Source organism: Odocoileus virginianus, unplaced genomic scaffold (assembly GCF_023699985.2).
Source record: "Odocoileus virginianus isolate 20LAN1187 ecotype Illinois unplaced genomic scaffold, Ovbor_1.2 Unplaced_Contig_26, whole genome shotgun sequence".
NCBI classification, from domain to species: domain Eukaryota; kingdom Metazoa; phylum Chordata; class Mammalia; order Artiodactyla; family Cervidae; genus Odocoileus; species Odocoileus virginianus.
The window spans coordinates 1,304,052-1,323,498 of record NW_027224343.1 but is presented as its reverse complement, the minus strand read 5'-3'; the positions used below and the strand labels follow the sequence as shown (position 1 = coordinate 1,323,498).

The following is a 19,447-nucleotide window of genomic DNA, read 5'->3' as shown; positions in this document are numbered from 1 at the left end:
ATTGTTTAAGACTCTGCACTTCCACTGCAGGGGGAATGGGTTCAATCTACGATCAGGGAATGAAGGTCCCATATGCTGCACTGCACAACCCAAAATAAATAAGTACTAAAATGACATCTTTATATATTGATATACTAGCTATGGGCCTCCCAGGTGGCACCAGTGGCCTTTCCAGGTGGCGCCAGTGATAAAGAATCATCTGTCAGTGCAGGAGACATAAGAGACGCAGGTTTGATCCCTGGGTTGGGAAGATCCAGCTGAAGGGGGGCATGACAACCCACTCCAGTATTCTTGCCTAGAGAATCCCACAGAAAGGGGAGCCTGGTGGGCTATAATTCACGGGGTTGCAAAGAATTGGACACAACTGAAGTGACTGAGCACAGCACACACATACTAGCTCTATTGATAAAATTTTGGTTTTGCATTGTTTTGATGGCTGTTTGGAGCAGACTGGGAAAGAGGTAATGCTATCCTAAGTCAACAATATAATATTATCAGCAGAATTTTGCTCATATGTTTATTTATTGTTATTAGTTATGGCCTGCCCTGTGTACGTTTAGCAATATGTACCAATATTCTTAATGAGAATGAAGGAATAGGAGCTATATGAATGGAGAACAGGTGTAAAAGGAGAGTTTTGCTCTAGCTTTTGTTTTGTTTTTACAATATTTGATGTTAAGATTGCAGGAATTTATTAAGTATTCAAAATCTGTTAGAACATAAAAAAGAACTCTAGGTCCATCAGGATTATTCAAATGGAAACCAGAAGAAGAGAGGAAATAGAGTAGAGCCGAGACAATTGTGTGGATGATGGCTGTCATTCAACCACAGGTCGGGTAACAGGGCACTACCGACTAGGTGCCTGGTGAACATGCATTTTTCACAATTCTGGACACTGCAGGTCTAAGATGAGGGTGCCAGTGTGATTGGGTGCTTGGTGAGGGCTTACTTCCTGGCTCACAGGTGGTTGCCTCCTTGTCTTTTCTTAGCTGAGAGCTCTTGTCTTTCTTTCCTTTCTCTATAAGTCACCGGGACTTCACGGGTGGCACTAGTGGTAACGTACCCACCTGCCAGTGCAGGAGATATAAGAGATATAAGAGATGCAAGTTCAATCCCTGGATCAGGAAGATCCCCTAGCAGAGGAAATGGCTTACCCACTCCAGTATTCTTGCCTGGAGAATCCCATGGACAGAGGAGCCTGGAGGGCTACAGTCCATAGGGTTGCAAAGAGTCGGACACGACTGAAGCAACTTAGCACGCATAGGTGTTACAGAGTCCAGGCTCTCTCTGCTCGCCTCATGATAAGCTAATAAATCTGAGACAAGGTGTTAAGTCAAAGAAGGGACTTTATTCGAGAGCTGGCTGACCAAGAAGATGGTAGGCTAGCACCTCAAAATAACCATTTGTCCAAGCCTAGATGCCAGGTTCTTTTATGGATCGGAGACGGGGAGGTGGTGAGGCAACAAAGTAAAATGTCACCTTGCAAATGTTCCTGAGAATGGCAAGCCTCAGGCAAGGGGGATGTGTTAGTTTCACTTCCTTACAGTCATTTCATGGGTGGTGTGAAATGGAATATCTCCTGTCATATCAACAAACAAAGATGCTGCATCTATCTGCAATTCCCGCCTCCCCAAATGTGAATTTCTGGGCCACGCCAGTAAGCAGCAGGTGAGGGGGGGCTCCACCATTAGCTACACAAAGAATTTAAGAATGTCAGTCTTTCACAAGTGGGTGGAGTCAAGTTATCTCCCTGAGGCAGACCACTATGTATGCCTATAATAACAAAACTGGCAAGATAAGGATTAAAGTCACAGAGCAGATCCAGTGTGAATTCAAAATTAACCCTTCCTGGTTACACAAGAACACTAATTACATCCTTGACTCACCCTCATGACCAATTCTAATTCCAGTTATCCCCCAAAGACCCAGCCTACAAACTACATTACATCAGGGATTAGGGTTTCAACATCTGTGTTGGAATGAGGATAACAAATATTCAGGCCATAGTGGTGGCTAAGAGTTTTCCAGAACTAAACCAAGACACAGGTTTCCAAATGGAAAACATCTCCTGATGAATAAGCTAAATTTCGAAAACTATTTAAAAGGACTCCTAATGCAATGAAATATCAAGAACAGTATCAAAAACAAAAATAAAATTATTGACTTTTAATAATTTAAACTATAAGAAGCAAAACTACAGAGACATCACTTTGCCCACAAAAGTCGCTGCAGTCAAAGTTATGGTTTTTCCAGTAGTCATGTATGGATGTGAGAGTTGGACCATAAAGAAGGCTGAGCACTGAAGAATTGATGCTTTTGAATTGTGGTGCTGGAGAAGACTCTTGAGAGTCTCTTGGACAGCAAGGAGATCAAACCAGTCAATCCTAAAGGAAATCAACCCTGAATATTCATTGGAAGGACTGATGCTAAAACTGAAGCTCCAATACTTTGACCACATGATGAAAGAGCCAACTCATTAGAAAAGTCTCTGATGCTGGGAAAGATTGAAGGCAGGAGGAGAAGGGGATGACAGAGGATGAGATGGTTGGATGGCATCACTGACTCAATGGACATGAATTTGAGCAAACTCAGGGAGATAGTGAAGGACAGGGAAGCCTGGAATGCTGCAGTCCATGGGGTCACAAAGAGTCAGACATGACTTAGCAACTGAATAACAACAAAGTGTGAAGAACACTTTGAACCTAGAATTCTACGCTCATGCGCTAATTCAGTAATGATGGTGATATATATCTTAAGACTCACAACCTCACAATGATTCAGAAAGTTACTATTTGTCACCTTGCTGAATGAATTGGTAAAATACATTTTTTAAATGAATCTAAAAGTAAGTAGGAGAAAGCAAGGAAGAACCTCTAATTTTTAAGAATGTCTGATTTAGAGGAGATAAATCACAATTCAAGCCTTAAAGAATTAGCTGAATAATTTTGGGGGACTCTATGCTTGACCAGCTGACAATGAGACTGTTTTATTGCTGACTAAGAAAATAATTATATGCACTAGTATTTATTAAGTACTGTATGTGCTAAGCATTCATTTAATTTCTTGTTAGGTATGGATTCATTCCACCATCAGAACAACCTTTTGAGAAAAGCACTGTTTTCTCTAGTTTACACTGGAAGAAAACTGAAGCAGGAAGAAGCATCCTTCCCAGCTTGTGGTTAGAGGACTCCTAAGTGTTCAAATTGGGGTTTGGGTGCAGTTAAGTCAAGGTCATAAGGCCACCTCTTTAGCCATGATGCTCCAGTGCATCACCCATCCCTGGATTTCATCATAAAGACAGCAGTGCCTGGAATGCATTTTCAGGATCCAGCCACGCTTCTGCAGCCAGGTCAAACTCCCTAAACCTCAGATCTTCCTTATTTCTCAGGACTTAAATTATGTTTTTCTGTGCTGCTGATCCACTCAAAACTATTCAGTGCTATTCGAAGCAAACACGCTTAAAAGAAGTCAGCTTATGTTTTCCTTCCACCCTTGTGCCCAGCTCTCCTCTACCCCTCTGAGCTCTCTCTCTCAACGCACTTGATGCTATGAGTCGACCTTGATGCTATGTCTGCACCACTAGACTCAGTGTTTATGTCTGATGTCCTGATTTGAACACAGGGGTCCCCAAAGGACGCTGACCCAAACTATCCTTTTGAACTGCTATACTTTTTGCTTCTGTGAGAAGGCAGTTCTAATCAATTTTTCACACAGCTTCATTCCACCCCCAACACTGGGGCCCCTTGCAAAGCAGTTGGTTGTTCCCTTGGCTCCTTTATTCTATTTACTTGGTTCTCACAAACAAGCTGTGATGCCTGATTTCTGAGAAACAAGATAACCAGGTCTTATAACCTAAAGACCTAATAGAATGTAAACAAACAAATGGTTTGTGAAAATAGGTTTATTTTCTATATTTTTGCAACCTTACGTAAGTTACAGCCACATGTATGGGATACATAATGCTAGAAATGCATACAATATATATTTCCCTGTTGTTCAATGCTTTCTTCTAGGTTTCTATTACAAAAGGACATAGAAGTCCACCTACGTATCCTTCATTTTAAGAACAAAACATATGCCTGCATGCTTAGTCACTAAGTCATGTCTCACTTTTTGCAACCCCATGGACTGTAGCCTCCTAGGCTCCTCTGTCCATGGAATTCTTCAGGCAAGAACACTGAAGTGGGTAGCCATTCCCTTCTCCAGGAGATCGTCCCGACCCAGGGATCGAACTCAGGTCTCCTGCATTGCAGGTGGATTCTTCACCCTCTGAGCCACCAGGGAAGCCCACAAATACATATATTTCCTTAGAAAGAAAAATAAGTGATGACTGGCTTCTGTAAATGTATCAGCTACAGTAGACAGTGACCATAATAAAATATATAGATATAAAACAATAAATAATACAGTAGAAGTTAATGCTATAAAATAAACTGAGAGTAAGAAAGAGCTAAATGAGATATCATCCCATTTTAGGAGGCCAAATGATTAATGGGGAGGATAATGTTATGATTGACAGTCACGCTATGTCTGTGTTTCTAGTTAGTATGTAATAAAAGTTCAGAAAGGCAGAAACATGCAGAGGTCTCTAAAGTTCTGGCATTTGCAGAAATCCTGAGACTTGTACCTCATATTACAAATTCCTGTGCAGAAATGGAAATTTTCAATTTAGGGTGATGCAACTCTGCCCCAAAAGAGAATGCTTTTGGTTATCTTGTGCACGATAAGGAAGAGGAAAGGATGGTCTGCCACGAACTGTGGGCCTCCATGGCCTGTTCTCCCTGTTACAATGGCCCCAGTGCCGGCAGCAGCCTCAGTGCCCTCCTCGTTCACGTCCACAGAAGCTTGATGGAACACTTCAGACAGAAACAGGTCATTCTTTTCTGACATGCCTGCGAAATTGGCTTGGCCTCGGCTGAAGGCATCGCCCATGCCCATGCTCGTGAGAATGGTCTTGAGTCCATAATGCTCTTCCAGTCTGAACTTGGGGATGTACACCTCCACGTCATCCTCACCCATGGTGTCCTCGCTGAGCCACTTGCTGAGTTTGTCATGGGTGATTTCTCTCTCCAGCTACGAATCCAAAAGATAAAACCACTGAGTGCTAGCAGAGAAGGACAACAACCTCTAATGTTGACAACCAATGACTTTACTATATTAAAGTAAAGTAGGTGATATTAAAATTTAATAGTTCGGTAAAAATTTTGCAAGAAGATAGCATATATGAGACATGTTTAAGGCTTCTGAATGACTGGGAAACCTGGCACAGTTCGTCTCAAACAAGTTCACATATTCAAACTGCACACCGTTTCCTCAGATGTAGGCATGTGCAAGGGCTTCCCAGGTGACTCAGTGATAACATATCCACCTGCCAATGCAGGAGACGTGGGTTTGATCCTTGGGTCAGGAAGATCCCCTGGAGAAGGAAATGACAACCTGCTCCAGTATTCTTGCCTGGGAAGTCCCATGGACAGAGGAGCCTGGTGGGCTACAGTCCAGGGGTCTCAAAGAGTCGGACACGACTGAGCGACTGAACAGCAACCAGAACAGCAGACATGCGCAAAGGCGAGTTTAGCCCCAGAAGTTTGAAACAACGGAAGCTGGAATTCTTACCAACTCCAAGCCTGTAGAGGATTCAGCAATTCCATCTGGAAGCAGCAGGAACATACTGACCTCTCCAGCATATGGGAGTTCTAGAATCTGGACCTTCAGGTCTGCTATGTATCCAATGTTTAGCTTTTCATGCAGGAACATCATCTCTACTGATTTGTGCTGAGTCTAAAGTAATTAAAAAGTAAAATATGAAAGTTGATAGTAAGATGTCAAAAGATTTACAATCAGACATAAAAGAGAAAGGGTTCTGCTTTCATGCTAAAGAAATAGATTTTTTTAATTAAAAATTTGTTTCGAAATTTGTTTAAAAACATCAAAATATATTTAAAAAATAAAAATTTATTATTTGTATACTCTCACAGTGACTCTGATCTATTTTGTTTTTTCAAGATTATACCCATTAGTAATAAGATGGACAATTATAATTAAATACTAAAACATTTGTTCAGTACCTTAACTAGGGGTCAAGAACTCTGCAAAATCTCATTGAATCCTTACAACAACATTTTGAGTTGGATATTATCATCCTAGTTTCACAGATCAAAAAAAGGAGTGCATGAACCACAAGTAACATCTTAGTTGGTACAGTCTACATATGAGTGCAAGATTGTGTAATTATAAAGCCCATGGTCCTTACCATTACTCATATGACCTCTCGGAAAATTACTAAGTGCCATTCAGTAACCTGAAAGAGTCAATCAACTATCCAGTGTGTATATAACTATTAATAGCAAACCATGTATGGGTGTCAATAAGTGGTCCCAATTTTTCTTTCTCTATTTTGTCAAAGACCCTAAAATATATGTTAAGAAAATCTGTTTTGTTGTCATTGTCTCATACCGAGTTCACACGGAAAGGATAAAGCCCCTTTAGTTTCTTCTGAAATGGAGTCTTCCATTTTCCTTTGAAGTAGACAGCATTCACCAGGACCATCTTGGTGTCTGCATCAACAGAACCTTCAGGTAGCAAGTTTGGGATTTTGCCTACAGAAAATATGATATATGTTAATGTTTCATGATTAACAATTATGAAGTCATTATGATTTCTTGAATCTTTTGAGTCACCATCTAGCTTAGCATACACATTTATTGAACTCTGCAGTGACGGTGATATTCACATTCAAATTTTTCTCTTAATTTATTTAAAACATAGGTAAAACTCAGACCAAATTTTTCAGTTTTGCAAAATTCAAGAGCAACTGAAGAATTAATGTAATTAAGATTTAGAATTGCTATCAGACTTGGAAAAAAATTTAATTTCTTTTAATTTTTTTTCCTTTGTGCTGCATGCAGGATCTTATTCCTCTGACCAGGAACTGAACCTGTATCCCTTGCCTTGAGATCACAGAGTCTTAATCCCTGGACTGCCAGAGAAGTCCCAGGAATTTTTAAATTCCTTTTATACTGTTTTCTCAAAGTTTTATAGTTATATGAAGTTAGTTCATTCAGATAGGAGTGAAAAAGAGACTCAAGGAGTATAATGGGTTTCACTGGTGGCTCAGATGGTAAAGTATCTGCCAGCAATGCAGAAGACCTGAGTTCAGTCCCTGCATGGCGAAGATCCCTTGGAGAAGAGAATGGCAACCCACTCCAGTATTCTTGCCTGGAGAATTTCACGGGCAGAGGAGCCTGGCGGGCTATAGTCCATGGGATCGCAGAGTCGGACACGACTGATCGACGGACACTAACAAGGTATTCAATAGCACACTTCCCCAGTATGTCAGTAGGCCTCCTTCTAGATCTGGTCTAGACAGCCCATAGGTCTAACTCACTGATTCACCCAAAAACAGTGTTTTGGAAGCTGTGCTACACCTACATCAGGAATAGCACAGATTCAGGAAGTAACAAAGGAAAAATTGTCCTGGGGGCGGGGCAGGCTTAGAATGTTGGAAGAGACACTAAATCATTCGGGAAAGAAAGTGAAGTGAGTCCTATTAAGAGAGCTGAATAATGCAGAAAACTGCAACAACACAGAGAACGGAGTGAATGACTGAGTCCAAGAAAGTTCCCAGAAGTGATAATATCTGAGTGTGATTTTTTTTAAAGTTGGTTTAAGAAACAGCCCTTTTATAGTGAATACCTGCTCTGCAATATTTCAAGCACATTATTTTATTTAATCCTCACAACCATTCTAGTAAGGGAGTATTATTAGTGTCATTTTACACGAATAGGAAATCAATGTTGAATATTCATTGGAAGGACTGATGCTGAAGCTGAAGCTCCAATACTTTGGCCACCTGATGGGAAGAGTCAACTCATTGGAAAAGACCCCGATGCTGGAAAGATTGAGAGCAAGAGGAGAAGGGGGCAACAGAGGATGAGATGGTTGGATGGCATCACTGACTCAATGGACATGAGTTTGAGCAAACTCCAGGAGATAGTGAAGGACAGGGAAGCCTGGCATGCTGCAGTTCATGGGGTGGCAAAGAGTTGGACATGACTTAGCAACTGAACAACAACACGAACAGACACCATAGTGAGATATTAGTAATCTTTCCAAGGTCACAATGCTTGAGAGCTGGTCAGAATTCCACCATCTTCCATTTCTGCTGACACATACGAGACTCAAGCAAATAGGTCACTATAGTCTGACCAGTTTCAGTATAGTTATTCAATATCTTCATTCAGCATAACCCTTAGTAATTAAAACTCCTGGTTACTACTTGGAAATCTACTGAGACTTTATTTAACTTTGTGACACATAATATTTGATCATAACAAGGAAAAAAGAAGTTTTTCTCAAATTACTATAAAAATTGGTAAAACAATCTGTCAAAATGACTATTTGGCATTTTTGCAATTTCACTGATTGATTTATAGCCATTCAGCACAAACACTTAGAAAGAAGAGAAATTCTTGTTGTTCTCAAAAAAGCAAAGCTTTCATGCATCTCTTTGATTTTGCAATCTGCTTTGACTTTCATTTTTGTTAAATCTTCACTTTCTCTGCTTCCTTTTTGTCAGTGGTGCATCAATCTTTCAGAGCAGTAATTAAAAAATCTAGAAATGAAGAACTAAAGTAGGCCAACTGTTTTTTAGAGAAACAATAATTCTATTTTCAATTCTACAGAACTTAATACAAGTGCTTTTTATATTATGGTAGCTAATAAATCAGGATAGCATACTATGGTTTGAAATAATGTTTTAAACATAGGAGGCAGGAACTTCCCTAGTAGTCCAGTGACTCAGATTCCATGCTGCCAATGCTGGGGGGCCCAGGTTCAATCCCTGGTCAGGGAACTAGATTTTACATGCCACAACTGCGACCCAACACAGCCAAATAAAAATGTATTTAAAAGTAAATAAATAAGCATAGGAGATAAGTGAAAATATGTTTTCTGCATTAAGGTATCAAACTCTTTAAACATTTATTTGAAGAATTCCAGAATTAGACTAAGGCTCAGAAGAAGAGGAAACCCCAGCTGCACCATGAACAGAGAGTGGGATCTTGGATGAGTCAGTTAAGAACTGAGGACATGCATAATAAAGGTAGAAGTAGCTTAGATGATTAATGGGAGATCAAGAAGGGACTGAAAGAACTGGACAACATACTGACTCTGGATGGTGAAATAGAAGAAAGAGCTAAAATTTTATGATCCCTCCTTTTCCATTGCCCATATTCTCACACCAATTACTCAGTTGAATATTGTTCCTTTTATCTTTGCTTTTGTTTGCAGTGAACATAAAGTCACAATTATTTTAATACTGATATTTCCTAAATTAGAAAAGATCTGCCTCTTCTTACACTCTATTCGGTAATAATCCAAACCAGATTATTGAAGTACTGAATATATATCTTCTATTAGTAGACCTTGATTATTTGTTTCTTACTTCAAACACCACAAAGCTCAACAAGAATCAGGTTACATTAGCCAAAATAACTAAGGTTAGGAGTAAGAGCCAAGTTCAGGATGAAAAAAAAAAGAACACAGAGTTTTCTATGTGGAAAGAAGAGCAGAAACTATTTCCTTGGTTTTACCTTTGGTTTGAGTCTTGACCCAGGAATTAATCTTTTTTCTGGCATCTTCTGCACATTCTAGGAAGTCAACTGCCTGGGGTTCTATAGAGTAATATTTCTTGGAGAGTTGCATGTATTCCTTTAAAGCGAAAAAATAATGACAAGATTACTTAGAACATATACCCAACGAGTGAAAGTGAAAGTGTTAGCTGCTCAGTTGCACCCGACTCTTTGTGACCCCATGGACTATAGCCTGCCAGTCTCCTCTGTCCATGGGAATCTCCAGCCAAGACTACTGGAGTGGGCTGTCATGCCCTCCTCCAGGATATCCAACCACCTGCGGTGTATTTGTAAATTACAGGTTTCCTGTCAAGACTGGGGAGCCTGAAGCAGGGTAAGGGGAGGTTGGCTGGGGGCTGATTATGTGCTCTCTTGACCCCCGCAATCCAGTACCAACTGCCTTTGTTCTCCTACATACTTTGCACGATGAACACCGAGTGCAGAGGGAGAGGCTGAGCGTGGGGTTGGCAGTTCTGGGAACTCCTGTGCGCACCTTCTTGTGACTTTACACATGGAGTTTTTACAGTAGAAATAGGAAGCACCCACGGAGGGAGCATGAGCACGGCTGTGTTGGCTCGTGTCCCATGGCTCTGGGGAGCCTTAGCGAGCCTGAGTGGAGATCTGACCCTCTGGGAATGAATCAGAGAAAACGGCTTTGAAAGTGACCTCCTTGCAAGTTTGGGGCCCTGCCATTTAGATTGCAGGTTTCACTCACTTCCTTGAATCTTGCAGACTTCTCGCCAAACAGCTTATTTGCACTTTCCAATAAATACTCCCCCATGGACACGTTGATGGCGTTGCTGAGAGAACAGAAGGATGAATGGATTACCCCCGCAGCTTGTGCCTTAAAAGGAAAGAAGAGATTTATTTTATATAACTCAGGACTTCTAAACAAGATATTTCTTAAGCAATAGTATTTTTTTTCTAGGATATCAATAAAATGCTGTATTACAATATACCTTTTTTTCTGGCACTTTAGAGGTAACTCAGGAAATAATGTTGAAATGGATATAGTACATTAAAATGTATCAGATAATTTTTTACTTGTTTCAGATTTTTCTGTGCCCATAGTATTGGATTTAACTGTAACAGAACTGAGATCCTAGAAAAAGTCAGGCTCCTTTGATACTTACCTAAGCTATAAAGTCTCTAAGAAATTTTTATTATATTAAAATGTTACCTTAGAAATGTTCTTTTAAAAGCTTATATAACTTCTACAAGTCCCTTGACATAATTAAGGAGTAGTGTGTGCAGTGGAATCTGGAGTTTAGAAAACATAAAATAGAGGGGAATTCCAATCCCCAACCTGAAGTTTGTGAGCATGATGACAGACATGGGGCTTAATCACAGCAGTGCCTGGGTGAAGCTGAGGTCAGAGCCCTGAAGATGGATCATCAGCTGTCCACTCAGGCCTGGCAGAATCACCTTTTGAAGAGGCCCTCTCACCATCTTGAATCTGTAATTCCCTGAGTGACAGACAGATGGAGCATCAGCGTTCCTAGGAAGGAACTTGTGAGAGGACCTAAATCAGGGTGTGATTGTGGAAGTTATTTACCAATAGGAGCCCATCTACACCAGGCTCTTATAATGTAGCTGAATAATGTTTAAGGAAGTGGAGTACTGGGAAAAGATATTAACCTGAGACTGATTAGATGAATGGATGGTAGATAAATAGAGAGTAGATGATGATCATGATAATGATAAATAGGTAGATATATTGGTGGTGTTCTGTTGCTAATGATGATGATGATAGATTGATAGATAGGGAGAGAGAAGGTAGATAGATAGATAGATAGATAGATAGATAGATAGATAGATGACAGATAGATAGATAGATAGATGATAGATTGATAGATGACAGATAGATAGATAGATAGTAGGTGATGATCATAATGATAACAGTAGGTAGATAGATGTGTGCTCATGCTCAATTGCTCAATTGTGTCCAACTCTTTGTGACCCCATGGACTATAGCCCGCCAGGCTCCTCTGTCCATGGGATTTTTCAGGCAAGAATACTGGAGTGGGTTGCCATTTCCTACTCCCAGGGAATCATCTTATCCAGGGATTGAACCTACGTCTCCTGCATTGCAGGCAGATTCTTTACCACTGAGCCATTGGGGGAGCCCTAGATAGATAGGGAGAGAGGAGACAAAGGATACACAAAGGTCACTGACCTCTCCTGAAGTCACCATGCCTGGCCATCTCCATTCCTCAATTGTCACCCCTTACTCTGGAAATCTGCATTCACACATGTGTATTGTAGGAGTCTCTACCATGGCTTTAGGATAAATTATGCATACCCAACTAATGGCAGAGTGATGTGACAGAATTTACAGTCTTGACTTGGAAGTCATAAAGCATGGATTCTACCCCAGCTCTACCCTTCCTTATCAGAGTGACCGTAAGATATTTACTCAAGGACTGTGAGTCTTAGTTTTTTTCCTATGAATGGTGGAATTTGTACTAGGTTCCTTCCCTAATATTGTGACTTTAAGACAAGAAGTTTCTGGAAACAAAATACAAAAGAACTAGGAACGGATGAGTCAGATACCTGCAAAATAGCATCAGGATAGGTGCCCCTCTGGATCTGCTGTGAGAAATCACAACTTGTGAGGCTCCTTGGGCTCACTGGGGCACCTCTGTGGACTCCAACTTGGTTAAACTGAAGCACCTACAATTGGAATTAGAGAAAATCAGGTACATTTTTTTGCTGCATTATTTAGCTTTTAAATCAACGGCTGTCAAAAGTACCTCTTGACCTCCTACGTCAAGTTCCTTGCCTTTGTGTCTGGGCAACAAGCATAGATGCTCTTCAAGTATAATATGTGTCAATGAAATTCCCTTCATGGGGATTAGCATGAGTTATTTTATACTAATTCAAATACTGGCCATTTTGACAAAAAAATTATAATGAGATGATTTATAGCCTTTTAATTAAGTTATCTAAATTATCACCCAACTCATAAACTTCCTTGAAAATATCCCAGTATTTTGAAGGAAGTAATAAGGTTAATGCCTGACTTTGTATCTCTCCACTCAGTGGCCTTACACATTATACCCTTCTAGACTGTTAAAAATTAGCAGCCACAGCAAGCTTAAGCAAATAAACAGGGTGCTCAGTATTATCAAGGATCACCTAAAACATTTGCACATACGTTATTTACACAGAAATAAATCCCTCACTTCTGTCCATGTTGGGGGAAGATGGCAGGGATCAGATGGCAATATGAATTCCTTTTTTAAAATATTTGTTTTCATTTATGTATTTATTTAGCTGCCCATGGCCTTAGTTGAGACAGGCAGCATCTTTAGTTGCAGCATGCAGGATCTTTAGTTTCCACATGTTCCCTGACCAGGGATCAGATCGAGGTCCCCTTGCATTAGGAGCACAGAGTCTTAGCCACTGGACCATCAAGAAGTCCCAATGTGAATTTCTTTATGTTGTAAGTGGCAGATCCAGCTAACAGTGAAACTGGCAGGTGCAGACTGGCCCTGGAAGGTGCCTCAAGCCCCACCCCCCAGTACAGTAGACTCCTCCAATTGGCCCTGCCACCCACCCACCCTCACCTCCAGCATCCTTTGGGTCCCAGCGCCATGGGGCCCCAGGCAGGGAGGAACTTGTTGGTAAAGCATTGATGGTGGAGGCTCTCCCAAGGGAGGGAAGGCAACCTTGCCCAGCAGATGGTGAATTTCTAGGCTGGAAGAAGAGGTGTTAGGATTTCTGGGGTCTTTCTCTGCTCTTCAGATCATATATTATAAGTTCCTACCTAATACCCTCTGAAAAGCAGCCTGACTGCCACTGTAAAGGGGAGGACTGCTTTGTGTAAGAGCTTCTCTGGTTGTCCTCCCTCTTAAGGAAGCTGACCCATAAGCTGGGGTCTCTAGGCAGCACTGAAGCCCGCTCAAGTCGTAGCAAGAGTCCCTGCAGGTATGGGGTGTGTGTCATGGTCCTGAGCCAGGCTGAGGCGGGCACCCTGCCCAGAGAGCAGGCCTGGCCTGGGCTGGTCTGTGCCCTTACCCTAAAGATAAGAGCTGGGTAAAAATACTGCAAATCTCACATTGCGGTGTGCTCTGTAAGTGAAGTGAAGTCACTCAGTCGTGTCTGACTCTTTGCGACCCCATGGACTGTAGCCTACTGGGCTCCTCCATCCATGGGATTTTCCAGGCAAGAGTACTGGAGTGGGTTGCCATTTCCTTCTCCAGAGGATCTTCCCGACCCAAGGATTGAACCCAGGTCTCCCTCATTGTAGGCAGACGCTTTACCATCTGAGCCACAAGGGAAGAGATTATCTATTTATTCTATTTGCTCCTTTTTTCCACTACAACTGTTCCAGCCTTACAAGCTACACCAGTTCCCAAATGTGGGCAGCCTCTTCCTACCTGATTTTCTCATCTGTAAAGTGAATACGGTAATCAGAGCACCTACCTCACAGGACTTTGTATTCTGTGGATAAATTCATAACACATTCTCAGCAAGGTGCCTGGCTGGGGCATTGTAAGTATCAGCTATGAAAACAATTATTTCCACCACATGCCTCTCCTATTAACTCTACTCTTCATACTCATCTTGCCCAATACATATTTTCATTTACATTTTAAAAATAAGAAAGTTACTACTAGACTATTTTGAGTTCTCAAATGGTGTTCTAGAGGTCTGCAACTATTGTACAAAATATGTGGTTAACAATCCACATTATGTATGATCAAATTAATATAGTTTATGGGTACAGAATGGCTCCCATCCAAGTACTAACCAGGCCCGGCCCTGCTTAGCTTCCAAGATTGGGAGGGTTCAGGGTGGTATAGCCATAGGCCATAGACAATTCCTTTGGGGATGAAGAAGATACTCTAAAATTCGACTGTGGTGATGACTGCACAATTCTTGTGAATATACTAAGAACTACTGAATTGTAAACTTTAAATGAGTGAATTTTATGAAATGTGAATTATATCTCAACAAAGTTGTTCTTATAAAAAATAAGAAAGCTGAGGCTCAGAGCATTTAAATGTCTTCATTTTCACACCTAGTAAGTGGCAAAACCACCAACCAAAGACAGGCAGGTCTGTCCCCAAAGTCCAGGCTTCCATGTCCAAACCAAAAAGTGTCTCCTCTTTGTTCTGGTAGAGAATTAAGCCAATTTGCCTTTGAATTTAAAAATCTTCCCATGAAACAGAGTTACAAGAAAACTACTATATATAAAATTCTTGTCCCACATGCAGAAAATACTTTCAAAACACAAGAAAGCTGTGTTGTGCCATGAGTGACCAATAAGTTACTTTTCCTCTGGTAGCAAAATCAAGATTTTCCCTTTAGCACCTAGAGCACTTTGTTTGGCATCTGTCCTCAAAAAAAAAAAAAAATTTCTTCTGATTTCTTTACATTTAAAAAATGAAGACTTCCCTGGTGGTCCAGTGGTTAAGACTCCATGCTTTCGGTGCAGGGGGATGGGAATTAACATTCCACATGCCACATATCATGGCCAAAAACTAAATACAATAAAAATTGAAGTCCTAGATGTTTTCTATAAGGAAGCTGTGGTACATATACACCATGGAATATTACTCAGCCATTAAAAAGAATTCATTTGAATCAGTTCTAATGAGATGGATGAAATTGGAGCCCATTATACAGAGTGAAGTAAGCCAAAAAGATAAAGAACATTACAGCATACTAACACATATACATGGGATTTAGAAAGATGGTAATGATAACCCTATATGCAAAACAGAAAAAGAGACACAGATGTACAGAACAGACTTTTGGACTCTGTGGGAGAAGGCGAGGATGGGATGTTTCAAGAGAACAGCATCGAAACATGTATATTATCTATAGTGAAACAGATCACCAGCCCAGGTTGGATGCATGAGACAAGTGCTCGGGCCTGGTGCACTGGGAAGACCCAGAGGGATTGGGTAGAGAGGGAGGTGGGAGAGGGGATCGGGATGGGGAATACATGTAAATCCATGGCTGATTCATGTCAATGTATGACAAAACCCACTACAATATTGTAAAGTAATTAGCCTCCAACTAATAAAAATAAATGAGAAAAAAATAAATAAAATAAAGTTTTTAATGGAGTTCGCTGCCTTTATTTATTTTTTTTCCAAGGCAAAGAAAATAAAGGGGAAGGAGTCTTGCAAAATGTGGCTGGTATCAGAGTTGAGCAACTGGGCTTTGTCTTGATGTTCAAACTGCCACAAACAGAGAGAGAAGCTCCTGGCCCTTTCCCTCCTGCGGTGAGATTGGCTAACACTGTGTGAGCCACTCCAAACGAGGCCCGCCTTAAGTGGGTGACCGTGTACCTGGAAGACTCTCCATCCCCCGGTACTCACACAGGTACGATTCTCACGGGAATCTCCAGTATGACTGAGGACAGCAGCCACGATTGTGAGAAGCAGAGCTTGGAAGCCCAGCACTTAGCGCTGACGTCTGTGCACGTGGGACCAGGAAAGAATTTTAAAGATATAATTACCTGGTCTGCTCATGGACCCAGGGAAGACAGGACCGTGTGAAATTTAATTTAATTCATACCAGAGGATGACTGCTGTGTACAAGTGAAGTAGGTCAACGTATTTCCACAGTCCCTGACCCAGTGAAAGGGTCTCCTGACTGAGCTGGTGTCCATCTACCAAGGAAGGAAGCCAGCGGCCCTGACAGAAAGACCCCACAGTGCTGGCCCCCACTGACTACCTGGACTTTGAAGATGGCCATCCGGTCAGCCCCATTTTGTTGACATGAGCTCATGGGGCAGAGCATGTTGGCTGAGGCTCTCCGAAGTCCTGTTGCCCTCGGTGCCTCCCCCAGAGTGCACAGACCGAGCTCTGGGACAGTTTTTTCTCTTCATGGCACTCTCTTAAAACCACCACTAGGAATTCTTCACATAAACGGAAAGAGCCTGAGATGAGAGAGCAGAAACCAGAGAACCCGGGGAAAGGTGCTTCAGTCCCACTGCCCATCCATCAGTGACACTCTTAAAACCAGTAAGAGATAAAGCAGACAAATCCTTTGAAAAATATGAACATTTTCAGATGTCAGATATAGTCACTATTAGCTATTTCTAACGTAGCAGGGTAAGAACACTGATAACCCTTCTACTGTATCTGCCGTTGAGGATTTCCGTGGCTTGGCCCTTTTGTAGATTTGAACCTAAGTAACTCGTGTTGTAATGGCTTGTGATGATTGCTGAGGGCGTGGGTTTGATCCCTGGTGGGGAAACTAAGATCCCACTAGTCGCTGACTGTTATAGTCCAGATCTTGCAAGCATATAATCAGAGCAGTTCTGCAATTCAGTTCAGGAATCCTTCAGTCCCAATTGGGAACTTTAACAGAAACTCACGTGGGCTATCTGGTCTGCAGTATTGCCCCGGGCGCCCAGGTAGACCATGGCCATGGTGGAGGAGATGCTCCAGGGACAGAAGAAGATATTCTGGGTGTTGGCGCTTGTGTTTGCCAGATGCTTGAATAAATTGAGGGCAAAGATTGTATTTGCCACATTAAGTTCTTCCATTGTCTCAATCTGGAAGGAAAACAAGGAAAAGCAACAGCTCTAAAAGATGACTCAACATTTTGAGTGATGTCAGTGGCGTAGCCCAGGCTGTACCCTGCACAGGGCAGGGGTTCCCTCTCTGTTCTCCCATCACTGAACAGGGCCAGCGGTGTCGTGACCCTGGGACCTGCGCAGCCACAAAAAGTTGCGCTCTCGGTGCAGTGCGCTGTCACAACCTTGCAATCCCTTAATAATTTTATACAAAGGGCCCTCCCTGCGTTTCCCTTTTGCACTGGATTCTGCAAATGACACAGCTGATCCTGAGATAGAGGGAACCATCCTGGGATGCTTGGTGACATTCCACCTCATAATAATGATAATAACAGCAATAACAATAAATAGCCCTTATTGAATTCTTAACTGTACAACAGATGCTGTGTTCAACATTTCACCTGTACTAAACCAGTTAATCCTCACACAAACCCTGTGAGGAAGGCATTGCTATTCTTGTGCTTACAAAGGAAAAAATTACTGACCAAAGAGAATCAAAAAAGTGACCCATGTCACTCGACTGTAAGGGACAGGACTGGAAATTGAAACCGGGTGGGTGGGTGGCCTCCAGGGTCATACTCTCAACCTCTCTGTTGTACCTACAGACACACATCACACATACAGACACACAGATACACACACTAGGGCCTCCCCTGGTGGCTCAGTCAGTAAAGAATCCACCTGCAATGCAGGAGACCACCTGCAGTGCAGGAAACCCAGATTTGGGTCAGGAAGATCCCCTGGAGAAGGAAATGGCAACCCACTCCAGTATTCTTGCCTGGGAAATCCCATGGACAGAGGAGCCTGGCAGGCTACAGTCCACAGGGTCACAAGAATCCATGGACAAGAATTAGTGACTAAACCATCACCATCACACACACTAGAGGAAAACACACACATATTCAAATTCATACCACATGCACACATACTCTTGTTGGCCCCAGTGGAGATGGCCAAACTCCTTTCTACAAGTGGCTTAGACTCACCTTTTGAGAGTGAGGATTTCACACTTCCCTATCTCCCATTCCTACACCCCTCCACTCGCTCACACACCACAGCCTTTCTACCAAAGCACCCCCTGAGCTGAGCAACTGGGGGTGCTGGAAAGGCCCCCCTCCTACCACCACCCCTAGCAGAACAGTCAACTCTAGGTCCCTCTGCAGGAGTGGTCCTGGATTTGTGGAGCTCATACACACACACACACACACACACACACACATGAACACACACACCCCATCCACCATCTGAAGATAAATGACAGACACACCTTTCGTGACCTAAGACTCGCATGCAGCCAAACGCTTGGATACACCCGGTGTGGGTGGATACCTGCTGGTTCTAACCAACAGACTGTATCTTACACTTTCACAATGGCTTCAAACACACCCTGCAATTACCAAAATCTATAAACGCACCCAGCGATGCTGACACTCATCATTCCACAGGAACTCTTCTGGGGACGGTGGCTGGGGGGCTGCTGGAGGGGGCCCTGGAGGAGGCTCTCTTCAGCCTTGGGCTCCCTCGGCGGGGCCTCCCAGGCTCACATCTCCCTAGTCCACAGCTGTCATGTGGAAACTCGGTTCACGAACATTTCTTGTGAACAAAGTGATTGCCATTTGTATCAAAATTTCTCATGTGAGATACCACCCAACTGTATTTTATCAAGACAAAATAGTAAATTAAATAAAACTTGTCCCCAAAACTCTCTCACATCTTCTTGTCTCCTTTAATATGTAATATTCACAGGATCAGTGTGAGGTACATATTGTGATCTTTATTCTATAGGTTACATCCTGATGCCCTAAGACATATATGAGGTCACAGGGTTTGTATGTAATGGTGCAGGGATTCAAGCCTAGGATTCCCCACTCTGTCCAATGTCACTTACACTTCACCTACTGATGTTTAACTGCTATGTGTAAGAGTTTCAGCCAGTTACTGGTTTGAGAAATGCTAGAAAGAGGAAATAAAAAGAGGAAGGAAGCCAGTTTGTAATACTCCTAGAAGGCTCAAGTTTTTTTACTGTTTTTTTTTCTCTTGCTTCATCACTGAGGTTAGATTAACCTGGGTGACTCAGAAATTTGTTTCCTCTTCCTTCTCGATTTTAAAATCATTCTTATAATGAATTATTCCTCTCAAAAACATTTCAAAAACAGAGAATTAATAGCATAAATGTTATTGTGTGCAAAAAAATAAAGAATTGGAGCCATAAAAATAAACTTAAGCCTGAGAATTCCCTAGTGGTTCAGTAGTTAAGACTCAGAACTTTCATTGCTGA

At 41.9% G+C, this 19,447-nt stretch overlaps 1 protein-coding gene across 1 annotated transcript; it reads right to left on the bottom strand.

The window, feature by feature from the left end:
* Positions 1–3,886: 3,886 nt before the first annotated feature.
* Positions 3,887–17,146, bottom strand: LOC110122566 (plasminogen activator inhibitor 2-like). The gene is made up of 7 exons (XM_070464483.1): positions 16,969–17,146; positions 12,183–12,302; positions 10,345–10,473; positions 9,591–9,708; positions 6,454–6,596; positions 5,614–5,778; positions 3,887–5,073 (listed from the first exon to the last, which is right to left on the bottom strand). The coding sequence occupies exons 1-7, from the start codon at positions 17,137–17,139 to the stop codon at positions 4,669–4,671; spliced, it is 1,251 nt and encodes a 416-aa protein (XP_070320584.1). The 5' UTR covers positions 17,140–17,146; the 3' UTR covers positions 3,887–4,668.
* Positions 17,147–19,447: the final 2,301 nt, after the last annotated feature.

Bases quoted from the DNA above. Each gene is read 5' to 3' on its own strand.
- LOC110122566 (XM_070464483.1), bottom strand. From the start codon at position 17,139: ATGGAAGAACTTAATGTGGCAAATACAATCTTTGCCCTCAATTTATTC. The intron at 12,303-16,968 runs GTGAGTTTCTGT...TTCCAATTGTAG, and splicing joins CTGCAGACCAGATAGCCCAC to GTGCTTCAGTTTAACCAAGT. The intron at 6,597-9,590 runs GTAAAACCAAGG...TATTTTCTGTAG, and splicing joins GGTCAAGACTCAAACCAAAG to GCAAAATCCCAAACTTGCTA.